The sequence below is a fragment of the Oncorhynchus tshawytscha genome, linkage group LG26, assembly GCF_018296145.1.
Source record: "Oncorhynchus tshawytscha isolate Ot180627B linkage group LG26, Otsh_v2.0, whole genome shotgun sequence".
NCBI classification, from domain to species: Eukaryota; Metazoa; Chordata; class Actinopteri; order Salmoniformes; family Salmonidae; genus Oncorhynchus; species Oncorhynchus tshawytscha.
This window is the reverse complement of record NC_056454.1, coordinates 6,327,316-6,342,668: the sequence shown is the minus strand read 5'-3', so window position 1 is coordinate 6,342,668 and position 15,353 is coordinate 6,327,316. Positions and strand designations below refer to the sequence as shown.

The window sequence follows — 15,353 nt, the reverse complement described above, 5'->3', positions numbered from 1 at the left end:
TGAATACTTTTGCAAGACACTGTAGCTAGCTACATTTTCGGGAAATTATACATTTCTTATTTTGAACCTAGTTGGTTAGTGTTTAGCTACCTGTAGATTCATGCAGGGTAGTAATGTTATGAGTTGGTATTGTGGTCCATTGTTTATTTAGCTATCTAGCTACATGTCTAAACAAAAGAATGCTATGCAAGTAACCATTTCACGGTACCATTTTATTTGATATAGTGTTTGTTTACCAGAGACGTTTTTGTCAAGAACAACATGACCTGCACCAAATTCAATTTAGGATATAACATTAGGCCAATGAGACAGTGTCTAAATTCTAAAATTCTCCGGTAGAATGCCCTACTTTTATTTCATCACACTCACAACCGTAAGTTATTTTCTGTAATTAGCTTGCCATTAACTTGTAAATAATGTCCTGTTGTGAGTTTATTTTCATGTAATAATGAATGACAACTGTATACTGACATGTCAATAGACACAGTATAAACCATACTTTAGTCTTGAAATCTTTGATTGTTTAGTACACAACTGTACTCACTGTTTAACACATGGCCTCACATGTAAATCCTTAAAGAGATGAGTGGGGCTAAGGCTTAAGAGGGTTTGAACGATGCTAAATGGGTGTAGACAAAGAAGAGCTCTCCTGCATGTATACCAAAACATTCAAGGTTACAAGTTTATCAACTTTCCAAGCAGAATTACTTTCCCATTGTTCTCAACTGTAGTGTATGATATTCACTTTTCTAGTCTCTACTTTTATCCAATGTAAAAAAACACAATTTCAAATGTTGCTAAATAATTCCGAATCGAGCCAGTCGGTCACAAGTGAACGACATCTATTGCAATATAAATCAATGTTAGAGTTTACATACTGTAGATAACCTATTGCAATCGGGGAGAAGGGCCTTGGTCACAGAGGTGACCAAGAGCCCGATGGTCACTCTGACAGAGCTCCAGAGTTCCTCTGTGGAGATGGGAGAACCTTCCAGAAAGTCAACCATCTTTGCAGCATTCCACCAATCAGGCCTTTATGGTAGAGTGGCCAGACAGAATCCACTCCTCAGTAAAATGCACATGACAGCCCGCTTGGAGTTTGCAAAAGGCATCTAAAAGGACTCTCAGGCCATGAAAATCAAGATTCTCTGGTCTTATGAATCCAAGATTGAACTCTTTGGCCTGAATGCCAAGTGTCACGTCTGGAGGAAACCTGGCACCATCCCTACGGTGAAGCATGGTGGTGGTATCGTGATGTGGGGATGTTTTTCAGCGTGAGTGACTGGGAGACGAGACTGGATCAAGGGAAAGATGAAAAGTACAGAGAGATCCTTTATAAAAACCTGCTCCAGAGGGCTCAGGGCCTCAGACTGGGGCAAAAGTTCACCTGCCACCAGGACAACGACCCTAAGCACACAGTCAAGACAGCGCCGGATTGGCTTCTGAACAAGTCTCTGAATGTCCTTGAGTGGCCCAGCCAGAGCCCGGACTTGAACCCGATCGAACATCTCTGGAGAGGCCTGAAAATAGCTGTGTAGCAACGCTCCCAATCCAACCTGACAAAGCTTGAGAGGATCTGCAGAGAAGAATGGGAGAAACTCCTCAAATACAGGTGTGCCAAGCTTGTAGCGTCATACCCTAGAAGACTCGAGGCTGTAATCACTGCCAAAGGTGTTTCAACAAAGTACTGAGTAAAGGGTCTAAATACTGTATGTAAATGTGATATTTCATAATAAAAATAATAAAAAATCTAGGTGTCTAAATACTTTCCAAAATATAACTTTTTAGAAAATCATTTGAAATTGACAAGTTGACACATAGCCTATAAATAATTAGCAGACAGAGTGCCTTGGTTTGAAGGCAGTGTGGGTTAACCACATTTTCTGCACAAATCTGTCGAATATTGGCCTGATGGAAACTACAACTCCCTACTAGATCGCACAGTTCGGGTTTGATCTGATTTACAGTATTTCTAGAGAAAATGCGCATTGTGCTCACAGAAAAAAATGGAATGAAATTAAATTCGAATAATTGAACAGACATCAGTCAATTAGTTGGTAAAAAAAAAAAAAATGACCCACATTTTGGTTAATTGCTCAGCATTAGTAAGTGATTACAGTTACATTTTCTCTGTAACGGATTATTATTCTGAATGCAAGTACGGATATTTGGACACGGCGAGTCTCTCTGCTCTTTCTCCCTCTTACATTTTCTGTTTTTATCAGTATATATGCATTCTCAAATAGTACATTTTAAGTGTGTGTGTTAGTGTGTCAGTCTGTGCGTTTGTGTGATAGAATGAGAGTAATGCAACATAGCCTTAGGTGTCTGAGACACAGCAAGGTTAATAACTTTCCCCTGGTGTTCCTCTCCTCCCCAGTAAAATGTAGTCTTTATCTCAATAGGATCTCCTTGTTAAAAAAAGGTGAAATTAAAAAATAAAACAATAATGATTTTCTAAAGTATTAGTCTTTATCCTTTTCACTCATTGACAGACAGTCGTAAGGGTTACGGTAAAGAATAAAGATGGTTAACTAGGGGTCCTCGTTTTTAGGCTTATCAGGTTTGCCTCTAGCTTTACAAAGGAAACCTGGGTCATGTTCATTAAGGCACACTGTAACAAACATTATTTAACCATTTGCAACATTATATGAAAATGAACGTTTCTTATTGGATAAGTCCAGGTACTGCTTCCCTGTTTCAGACCATTTTCTCCTGTTTGGTGCATAATGATCATGGTGGGAGTGAATGTCTGCTTTCTCCCCTAGTTGGTTTAGCATAGTGGGCTGCTGCTTCTCATGTTACCACTGCAGCAGCTCCAATAAGTGGCAATCAGTATCCCTTTCAGAGGCATATCACTAAACAACATTGTAAGCTAGATTTCTTGGAGGATGCTTTACAAGGATGCAGCAGGATTCGAATGGGCATGCAGATGGAATGATATACCACACAACCATATTGAGCAAACATATATAAAGGAGGTGATAGATTGGAAGATATAATTTTGTGATTGTGAGGTTGTGATTAACCAATGCACACACACAATAGTTGTTAAGCAGGAGGCTTGGTTCATCTGTTGTCACAAACCATTCTCAGATGTTGTCTTTAATTCTCTCATTCTCTCCCTCTTTATCTCTCTCTCTCTACCCCTCTTTCTCACTCTCTCTCTCTCTCTCTCTCTCTCTCTCTCTCACAGATGCCGGGTCAGGCTCGGGAGATGACGGTAAGATCGCTCTACTCTTTTCTCTTCATTAGTTTTCATTTTCTCTTATATTACTGTTGTTTCTGTACTCATTCTCCTTGCTTAGAAACCTGACTGGCACACTACTTGGAAGTGAGCTTTCACATAACATATTCAGATGGGGAACGAATGCATATTCACAAACATGCACGCACGCCCTCAATAAACACACTGCATGGACAAATGAACAAACGCGCTCTAGAACATAAACACACACACACACACACAAACACAAACATTTGTTTGTATTCTCTCAGACATATCCTGACACACACACCGTGCAATAACTAAATAATCATGCATGTAAACAGTAAGAACACTCTAACATGCTTAGCAAACCCCTGTACAATGCAAATGACACCCTATTCCCTATATAGTGCACTACATTTGACCAGGGCCCATAAGTAGTGGAACATGTTGCCATTTGGGATGCAGCTATGGTCACAGAGCCTGGTGAGAGAAACAGGAAATTAGTCCCTTTTCTGGAGTGTGTTGCTTGCTTCCTCGTCCTCTCCATCTCTCTCTCATCCCCCTAGCTCTCTTTCTCTCTATAGCCCTCTCTCCGTCACCCACTCTCTCTCTCTTTACCCCTCTCTTCACACTCCTCCTCCTAATGTTGCTGTTATAACCTGTATGGTGGCAGATCTGGGATAAAAGTAGAAATGAATGGGAAGCTTATGAGTAGGTGACAGGAAAGGTGTAGGTACGAGCGTACATGCTTGTGTGTATCTGTGCTAAAGAGATGTAATTCTTGTAGCTGGATTTTCTCTATATACAGGTGTTTGTTTAGCTCATGAATGTTGATTTGTGTGTTTGCGTGCGTGCATGTGTTTGTGCGCTCTCGTTCGTTCATGCAAACATGTGTGTGTGTATGTGGGTTTGTCCATTCATTAGTGCATGTGGATGGAGGAATAACAAGTATCCCGGAGCCAGATATGATAAACAGATTGCAATCTGCCTATGGACCTCCAAATGAGAGACAGACAGAGAGAAGCGGAAATGAAGAGGGTGGGAGGTCAACCAGAGAAATAGGACAGAAATTACCATAGAGATGAGGAAGAGAGATAAAGAAAGGGAGGAAGCAGGAGGCAGAGAGTGAGAATGGAGGTAGAGTGATAGAATAAGATGGAGGGAGGGTTGACAATGATAAGGAGGAGGTAGAGATAGATGGAGAAATAATAGAAAGGGGAGGATGGCAGGAAGAAGGGATAGAGAAAATATGGCAGTTTATGGGTAAAAAGAAGGTAAAGACAGTTATAAAATGGGGTTAGAGTAGTACAGAGGCACTAACACAAGAACAGCTCCCAATAAAATTTGAATGTCTTTTAATGGCCGACGATGAATCTCAGAGCTGTTTATTTATGGTAATCTGGTGAAATATAGATAAGGAGATTTGGACACACACACTGTAAACCCCAATATGCTGTCATTACTCAAAACTTTTGAGAAAACCTATTGCACAAAATATATCTTGTAGTCATTACTCTAACCGATCACTGAGGGGTGTAAAACTCATTCCACGGAGGGCCGAGTGTCTGTGGGTTTTTAGGTGCCTTTCAATTAAGACCTAGACAACAAGATGAGGGGAGTTCCTTCAAATAACCAAATCATCATCAAGCTTTGATTATTTGAATCAGCTGTGTAGTGCTAAGGCAAAAAATATATCGTACAGTGGGCAAGTGAAAGTAAATTATAGGCCTATCCAACGTCTGTGGGAGGAATAAACAATGAAGCAGGGATTTTATGCAAACGTGTCTGTGGGAGGAGAGGCAACACAAGGACCACTCCTGCATGTGCAAAACAGCTAATCGTAGGCACTGTTTGAATATATTCATGGCTGGATGCTCCCTTTATTGAAATAATCATTTATTTAAATATAGACCTATTAAATCAATAAAAGGCTATTTAGACTATGAAGAAATAATCACTGACATGACTCTGTTGGTAGCCTAGTATAATATCTCCTTTCACTATCCATATATCGGGGATGTCTTCAAGGATGGGAGTACCAAAGGATGCATAGGTTATCCCAAAACAGGGGCATCGTCTCTGTTAAAGGCTATTTGTCTCAGCTATCCCGCAAACTTAGGCTACCACTTGTTCACCTTATTATAGAGGGTAGTGTTTAGACATGTTAGGTTAAATTACTGTCTCAGATGGGGCTTTAACCAAACTCCTACCCCCCTGCCCTGTGGCTATGCAAGTGCAAGGTCCATGACAGGGGTTTGGGGGCAGCCCTTGAGCCCAACAGGGATTCGTGATCCTTCTCCACGCAATCCGTGACTTACATTCACAAGATAATAAGCATGGCCTATGAGACTACTTTATTTGAAGTGTACATAAAACACCATGCAATTACACACGCATTTGTAATTTACCCTTTCGGTTTCGACATATAGTCTTCTGGGCTAGCTGTTACTCTCCAAGATGCTATGCAAAGTGTTGGCATACACAAGGGACTGAGGATAACATTGTAGCAAATTCGAAGGGCACCATGACTGATGCACGCAACTCATGTCTCTTTGCATTCTGACAACATTCCATGGCCGTTAGAATGGTATTGCTTTGGGGATACCGTGTGTGTGTAAGCATGCACGTGTGTGCACAGCACAGCACAGTGATGCCTGTATTACATCTCCCCCACCCCACACACCTGCATACACATACAACCCACCTGTTTCTACCTATGTATACTGAACAAAAATATAAATGGAACATGTAAAGTATTGGTCCCATGTTTCATGAGCGAAATAAAAGATCCCAGAATTTTTGCATATGCACATAAAGCTTATTTCTCAAATTTTGTGCACAAATTTGTTTACATCCCTGTTAGTGAACCTTTGCCAAGATAATCCATCCACCTGACATGTGTGGCATATCAAGAAGTTGATTGAACAGCATGATCATTACACAGGTGCACCTTGTGATGGGGACAATAAAAGGCCACTCTAAAATGTGCAGTTTTGTCACACAACACAATTCCACAGATGTCTCAAGTTAAGGGAGCATGCAATTGGCAGGCTGACTGCAGGATTGTCCACCAGAGCTGTTGCCAGATAATTGAATGTTAATTTCTCTACCATAAGCCCCCTTCAACGTTGTTTTAGAGAATTTGGCAGTACGTCCAACCAGCCTCACAACTGCCGACCATGTGTAACCACGCCAGCCCAGGGCATCAACATCCGGCTTCTTCACCAGTGGGAACATCTAAGAGCCACCCAGACACCTGATGAAACTGAGGAGTATTTCTGGCTGTAATAAAGCCCTTTTGTAGGGGAAAACGAATTCCGATTGGCCGGGCATGGATCCCAAGTGGGTGGGCCTAATTGATTTATTTCAATTGACTGATTTCCTTATAGAAACTGTAACAGTAAAATCGTTGAAATTGTTGTGTGTTGCATTTTTATTGTTGTTCCCTATATGTAACCACACAGATTTGGATGAAATACCTCATCCAAGTCCGTGTGGTTCCTCCTTCTGTGGTTCCTCCAATCTGCGGCACAAACTCTTCCAGGTCCTACAGTAATACTTATTATCATATGGTTATTACGTGCTAAAAGAGCAAGGATTTCCTTGTTACTAAAACCAATTCCAAAGTATAGTTTCACCAGTCATCTAACTCTGGAATTTCAATGGTGGCATGCACAGCAACAAGGAGCCAGGGAGACGCAATTAATAACCAAATCATATACTTTAATCTTGAAATATATACCTGTGAATTTATTCTCAAAATGTCAACTTTATTATAAAGATGTTGAGTTTATTTTGGAAATAGTGGCACTTTATTCTAGAAATATTGCCACTTTTTTAAAATGCTATCTGTGCTTTTTTTAAATCCAAGTACCACCTGCCATCACCGTTCATTTATTTTTTCTCTTAACTTAGCCCTAAGACTCTACCGTACCAGTCTGATAGCACATAAATGTAGAGATGGTGAAAAAAATACACTACAATATTATCAGGGGCTTCTCAAGTGGACAGTTGATAGAGTCCTCTAAAAAGACTGAATACAAAAATTGGCTGTCATATCACATCCTCAAGGATCCTAGATCAACAATGGCTTAGGGATTAGGCAGAGGGATCGGTTAGGCTATTTGTAGAGCTATGACACATAAAGCTTTGGGGTATTCACGTTAGTTGTGGGCTAGAACAAAAACATACACCCCTTTGGGTCCCCCCCAGGTCTAGGATAAAGAACTTTGTGGTATCATGGTATTATTGTTACCACATTTTCCAACCACCTCTGTTCACATAGCAAAAGGTACTTAATCGTTCTGGAAAGAGCATCCTACAATTTATTAGGTTCATTGAGAAACTATTTAAACAGTGAAAAACTCCTTCATTACTACAGATGCCCTTTCAGAACACTGGTTGATAGGGACCAATGCAGCGGTCTATTGCCTAGTTATCAGTATTTAAAAGGTTTTCTCCATGTCTCTCTCTCTCCCTCTTTTTCTTTGTCTTTCTCTTTCCTCTCCTCTTTCACTCTATTCTCTTACAATTCTTCCTCTCTTTCGGCCTTTGTAAGAAGCTTAGTAAACTTTTTTTTGTAAAATAGTACCTGTAATGTATAGTTCATATTATGGCCTCTTGTATAGCCCAATCTTTATGCTGTGTGTATAAAGTGTGTGTGTGTGTGTGTGTGTGTGTGTGTGTGTGTGTGTGTGTGTGTGTGTGTGTGTGTGTGTGTGTGTGTGTGTGTGTTGTGTGTGTGTTAGCACATGCTTGTGTGTGTATGCGTTTGTGTGTGTGCACATGTGGACATATGAGTATTGTGTCTGATGTGTGGATTGAATAATTGCGGGACAAACATTGCATTTAAGTTCATTGAAATACCATAGTTGAACTAAAGGATTTATAAAATTATCATTCAGAACCCACAGCGATATGGATTCGCCTCCACTCCATTCATTTGAATTAAGTGTGATACCCAAATATGAATTCAATTTGAATTGATCTCCCATAGTCAATACATACTGTAATAACACACCATGGGCTTAGCAAGTTACTCACTGCTGTATACAGGATCACACTCAAAATCAAATCAAATTTTATTTGTCACATGCGCCAAGTACAATGCTCTCTTACAAGCCCTTAACCAACAATAAAGTTCAGGAAATAGAGTTAAGAAAATATTTACCAAAGTTTAAAAAAATAAAAAATGTAAGTGACACAATAAAATTACATAACAATATCGAGGCTATGTACAGGGGGTACCGGTAACTTAAGACCTAAAAGCTCACTTGTACAATATAGCTAATTAAAACAATGCCTCCAGTACAAGACTAATCACAATAAATGTAAACCTGCTGGGTGGATGGGGCTATCTTTCGCTGGATATCTGGGAACAGAATGTATTTGGCCAGAAGAGAGGTGTCTGTATTTGGTCATTCTGCCCCCCCCCGCACACACACACTTCATATATTGTCAATAAAGGGTGTACATATACACATAAGTCTCAGACAATATTAAAACAATGAAGGCCTACACTTGAATTACATCATTTTGATCTAGAGCTACCATTATTTTGTTTATGGTGTCAGTATGGGTAGTGGTCTAGAGATGGCCATGTTTGATCTTTCACAGCCATTGAACCACTTTTTAAAAACACAGTGAAAATAAATGACCTGTTTGTGCTTTTGACGAAAATACTTTGCCATTCCGGCTCCTTTTGCCTCCGCTGACAGAGTCCTGCCGACTCAGTTGCAGCCCCATTGCCATGGTGATGAGGTTAGAGGTTTAGGAATAGGGAGAGAGAGGCCCAGAATGACCAAATACAGATAGCTCCTTGCCAGCAAAATATGTTCTGCTCCCAGATATCTAGTGAAAGATAGCCCCATCCACCCCGCAGGTTGACGTTTATTATGATTAGTCTTGTTCCGGAGGCATTGTTTTATTAGCTATATTGTACAAATTAGCTTTTTGTGGTCTTAATTTAAAGTAAGGTTTAGGCATTAGGGTTAGCATTGGGGTTAGGGTTATGTTTAAAATCTGATTTTATGACTTTGTGGCTGTGCCAGCTAGTTACAACTCTACAGTGCTGCCTCCAATACATGAGTCATCCCAATAAATGTTAACTTGCATCACAATTCTGCATTAGGACGAGCGAGGTGTGGCAATTTGATATTGTGAAAATAGTATGATTAGCATAAATAACTTAGCAGACACTATCCACAACCTTGGTGTAGCACCACCATGTTTGCACCAAATGAGCCACACAGGCTGCGTTTAGAAAGACACATTCTGATATTTTTTACACTAAGTGGTCTTTTGACAAATTACATCAGATGTTTTAAGATCAGATCTTTTCAGAGCTGATTGGTCAAATGACCAATTAGTGAAAAAATATTAGAATTGGTCTGCCTGTCTAAACACAGCCATTGTGTATGTGAAAAGTAGTGGTAATAATTTGATGCAAATATTTTTTTCTCACTGTTTCAAGTTATGGAGTGTATGTTATTTATAATAAGGGTTAGCTGAATAAAATCAGACCTCTGAAATGAAAATGGATAGCCCTCCCTTCAGCAAAATATATTTTAACCAAACCCTCCCTGAATGCTTGAAAAAAAATTAAGTGACCCTCCCCTATACCCCAAATAATAATAAAAACATAAAGTAGATACTATTTACCCTCACTTCTAGGACAGACTAGAGACTTAGATATGCAGTTTTAGAAACTGTTCTTTGTCCTGTAGGGGATTTTCATAGCACACAAGGCTGCGGGCCAGAAGGTTGTGGGTTCGCAGACCACCATTGACAACAGTAGTGGTGGAAATACAGTATATACACTTTATATATTAAAAGCATTGCATGAATCTAGCATCGTATTTGTGGGTCTGAGAAAATGTTACCTTTTATAAACATTTCAAGCTATTCTACGTCATTTTACATTTCTGGAGAACTTAGCAGAATATTTTTTAATACCACACATATTACCAAAATTACAGGCTAAGAATGGAAAGAGAGATAAGCCTATGCGTTCATCTTATCATATTTCTCCAATGCCAAATCAGTGGGTCTTCTTTGCAACGAAACTATCCCTGTTTGCAAATAATTACATCTGCGACGTCATTATGAATCTAAGCATGGTACTTTGAAAATGTAGGCCTACCATTCCAATACAGACAGAGTAGCCCTACCAATGCAGAAAAGTGTAAGCTTTAACTGCTGGCAACTCATCTTCTGTGGCTTAACCCAACTGGAGGACACAAGTGTTTCCCTAAAAGCTGTCTGGGTTTAAACATCTTCCATTTTACATTAAGTGAATAGCTCAATCAATTGGTACCGACAGAATAAGAGCAGGTTAGCATTTTTCAACATAAATCTTGTTCTGGAGGCAGCTCTGCAGAGTGGCACTGCGCAAAATACCCCTGTATCAAGATCAGACAGGTCTTGATGCACATTCCAATACAGCATTATGTCCATGAGTATCCAAATGTGTCCAGGTCCGATACGGACCGTATCAACACTTCAACACACAGTTGGCCACACCGAGAAACAGACCCACTTGTGTCAGAATCCATGAACACATTTGGACACATACATGCTGTGTCAAATATTTCGAACCACCTTGATACAGTCCATCACTAGCCATTTCATATTCGTTGACACATCCTAACATCTCAAAAGTAAGCATTTAATCACTTTTTTAATTAATGTATTATACATTTTAATGTACCTTTTAAATTAAGGGTGCTCATCACCATGAACCCAGACCTTCAGAGTTACAGACCAGGACTTTTATTATTGAATCACAATGTGCGTTTTAAAAAAGAGAGAAAAAAATCTATGTTCATATCAAGTCTGTCAATCAAATTATAACATTTAAGTCCTAGGCCAGACTGTGACAGTGGTACTTTCAAATACTTTTTCAAGCACTAATATGTATTTTGAAGGACCATCAATTTGTAATAGTTCATATTATGCTATTTTTTCTAGGCGCCACCAGATGACAGTATATCGCCACAAACTCATGAAAAAAAAACTAACTTAGTATTCATCACCACCTGACAAGTTCTAATCAATAATACGTTGTTCCAATACTTATTTACTACATACATGAATGGTAAGTCAGTACTGATGATGTTGTAATTTGAGTAGTGATGAGCAGAGTTTTGAGACATACCTACTGGTGAACACACATTTCCTATTCACATTACTACACAATTCCAGCTAAATTACTGTTTTATTGGGCATTTGGGAATCTACTACTTAATAGCTATGAAAAAGCGTCTTGCTTCCGACTGGCAGCTTTAGTGTCGCCAGTCCGGAAAAGGGTGGGCTGTATGAGGAAAACGGCCCGCGAACGGCCACCAGAACAGCAGAAGCACGGCTGCGGCTTGATAAGATGGAATATACACGTTTTGCACATTACACAGTGTGGGTTGGTTGGGTCCAGTGATGTAGTTGTAAAAAAGTGGGTTAACTATACTTAACGAAAATATTAAACGCAACATGTAAAGTGTTGGTCACATGTTTCATGAGCTGAAATAAAATATCCTAGAAATGTTCCATACACACAAAAGGCAGGATTTAACTTACATTTTCCCGGAATTTTAGCTATCGATGTGACGTTTGGCTGCGCCTAATCAGTCAGTTCTGTACCTGCCTGGCTGAGTGGCAGTGTGGGTGTAATGAGTGAGCTCGCCTGACAACCACAGAGCGAAACACGTAAGGAAATGAAACTTGGTAGTCTGTCTGGAAATTTATTTGCAAGACCAATACATTTTTCAAATATTTTTCATAAACGTATTTGATCATTATCTGTTCTCTCGTTTTACTTCAGAAAATGTCAGATTTTCAAGGTATTCCTGTACTTGAATTTTAGAGTGCCAAATTCAAGTACTTTACCACCTCAAGGACTTTGTGCAAACCCTGCCTACTGTAATTGATGCAGTTAATACTACAAATATGGATTTAAAGCCAGCAATTGCCTTACCGGTATGTTGACTAATATTGAATTTGTTTACAATAACAAAAACTACACAAACCTGTTTCACAAATCACAATTTACACCTCCAACATACTAAATAAAGGAAACATTATTTACAGAGCAAAATACATTTCGTAGTCAAGAGCTCTAAACGTAGCTACATATGTATGAAACCCATTCTGGCAAAATCTGTTACACTGGGTCAAAAGACAGAAGCCCTGTGTCAATTAAATGGAGTAGAACAATTTGATGTATGTAATGTAGCTAGCTAGCTAGCAACTGCAGTTGGCTGTAGTAGAAATAAGGGCTCCTCTGCTGGTAGCTGCCTGCTTACTTCAGGCTGGCTACCATACAGCTGCCTAACGAACTTTAGCTAGCTAGCCAACTAGACAGCATAGATCAAGCCACCACCAGCAGAAATGAGCTGGTTGTTAGCTATTAGCTTACTAGCCAGCCAGCTAGCTAGCTAACTTTGCACACTTCCTCAACAAATGGAGCTTACAGATGAACACTAGCCAGCCTTAGTTAACTAGCTAGCAACAACCCCAAACTCCTGCTACATACAAAGTAGCTAGCTAGAATATTTGTATTCATCCCTGATAGTTAGCTGATGTCAGCTAACGTTAGCTAAATCAGTAGCTAGCCAAATGTTAGCTGGCTAGAAAGCTAGCTCTTCTCATTCAGCTGGATAGCAAACATGAGATGTTTAAGATATTATACCTACTGTATGAATTGTTCCTCAGTTTTTATTGAAATCCTCCAACTTTTTTGAGTCCAGTTAAGTGTTAGGGGGCGCTATTCTAATTTTTGGATGAAAAACATTCCCGTTTTAAACAAGATATTTTGTCACGAAAAGATGCTCGACTATGCATATAATTGACAGCTTTGGATAGAAAATACTCTGACGTTTCCAAAACTGCAAAGATATTGTCTGTGAGTGCAACAGAACTGATGTTACAGGCGACACCCAGATAAAAATCCAACCAGGAAGTGCTGCATTTTTTGAAACCGCCTCATGCCAATGATTCTTTATATGGCTGTGAATGAGCTACAAATGAGCTTACGTTTTCCACGTATTCCCCAAGGTGTCTACAGCATTGTGACGTCTTTTTACGCATTTCCATTGAAGAATAGCCGTAAGGGACCATATTTAGCAAGTGGTCACATGGTGTCTCCCGCAGAAAATCTTGCGTAAAATACTGAGGTAGCCATTTTTCCAATCGCTTCTTATGAGAAACCAATTGCCTCGATGGATATATTATTGAATATATATGTTAAAAACACCTTGAGGATTGATCCTAAACAACGTTTGCCGTGTTTCTGTCGATAATATGGAGCTAATTTTGAAAAAAGTTTGGCGTTGTAGTGGTAGCATTTTCCGGTCGATTTCTCAGCCAAGCATGATGAACAAACGGGAGCTATTTCGCCAACAAAAATAATATTTTTGGAAAAAAGGAACATTTGCTATCTAACTGGGAGTCTCCTGAGTGAAAACATCCGAAGTTCTTCAAAGGTAAATTATTTAATTTGGTTGCTTTTCTTATTTTCGTGAAAATGTTGCCTGCTGCCAGCGGAGCCTAGCATAGCATTGTGCCATGATAAACTTACACAAATGCTTGTCTAGCGTTGGCTGTAACGCATATTTTGAAAATCTGAGATGACAGTGTGATTAACAAAAGGCTAAGCTTGTGTTTGAATATATTTCATTTGCGATTTTCATGAATAGGAAAAGTTTCTAGGGGTATTTATGTCCGCTGTGTTATGCCAATTCGTTTGAGGCTATGATTACGCTCCCGGATCTGGGATTGCTAGTCGCAAGAAGTTTTAAAGTCTTCTCGTTGAAATCAAGTCACAGCTTGTGAATAGGCTTGGAATCTTTTTAAAGACAGCGCTTGAAAAATACCGGAGTCAACATTGACTGTTTCATCGGATGTACCCTCGGGCGGAGCCTCCTTCCCAACAGCCAATTACATTACTTGGAGGGAATACTTACAATACTCTAAACTGTCAGACACACTGTATCATATGTGTCAGGATGTATTCAAATATCTGGATTCATTGTGTCAAACACTGCCACCATGTATCAGAATCTGACATAGAATTTGACACATTTCAAGCTGATACATTTAGAAACTGAACTGTTCAGGTCCGAAACATTTGTTGTCAAGAAAAAGATGATACTGCCAGACACACTTTGATACGGGTCATTTAATGCAGTGGTCACTAGCTGGCACAGCCACAAAGTCATTGAATCAGATTTTAAACCTAACCCTAACCTAAACCACACTGCTAAACCCTAATGCCTAATCCTAACCATAAATTAAGACCAAAAAGGTCATTTTAGTTTTCATAAATTTTTACAATTATAATGTATAGCCAATTTTGACTTTGCATCTGGCCTATCTATTGGGAAATCGCTCAGTTCTGCTTCCAGGACAAGACTCATGACAATAAAAGGCCACCTGCAGAATTAGGTTACAGTCACGTTCTGACCTTAGTTCCTTTGTGATGTCTTTGTTTTAGTATGGTCAGGGCGTGAGTTGGGTGGGCAGTCTATGTTCTCTTTTCTATGATTTGGTATTTCTGTGTTTGGCCTGGTATGGTTCTCAATCAGAGGCAGCTGTCAATCGTTGTCCCTGATTGAGACCCATACTTAGGCAGCCTGTTTTCACCCTTGAGTTGTGGGTGATTATTTTTCTGTTTAGTGTGTTTTGCACCTGACGGAGCTGTTTTGGTTGTGCTTTTTGTTTCTTTGAATGATAGTGTTCAGTTTAAATAAATAACATGAACAAGTACCACGCTGCGCTTTGGTCCTCACCTTCTTCCACCGATGACCGTTACAGTTACTTTCCAAGCAAAGTAATAGTTTTTTCTCCTTGGCTATCCACTCTTAGAAAAAAGGGTTCCAAAAGGGTTCTTTGCGTAGACATAGGGTTCTACCAAGAACCGTTTTGATCAGAAGAACCATTTTTGGAAGTCAAGGTTTATTTGTAAGTCATAGGCTGATACCTAGAACCTTTAACATTCTAAGAACTGTTTTTGTAAGAAAGGGTTCTTTGATCATTCTTTGGAAGGCAAGAGGGTTTCTTTGGAAGGCAAGAAGGGTTCTACAAAGAACCAAATATAATATTTCCCAGCATCCTCTATTGCAGTGAGATTTTCAGAATAGTTTAATTTTGT

The 15,353-nt window shown here is 39.5% G+C and overlaps 1 protein-coding gene across 1 annotated transcript in view; it reads left to right on the top strand.

Moving 5' to 3' along the window:
- Window positions 1–15,353, top strand: part of LOC112225094 (tomoregulin-2) — a 142,382-nt gene that overhangs the window by 65,838 nt on the left and 61,191 nt on the right. Inside the window, exon 4 of the mRNA XM_024388723.2 lies at window positions 3,197–3,223. Coding sequence (XP_024244491.1) covers window positions 3,197–3,223 — 27 coding nt within the window. The remainder of the gene's footprint in view (window positions 1–3,196; window positions 3,224–15,353) is intronic.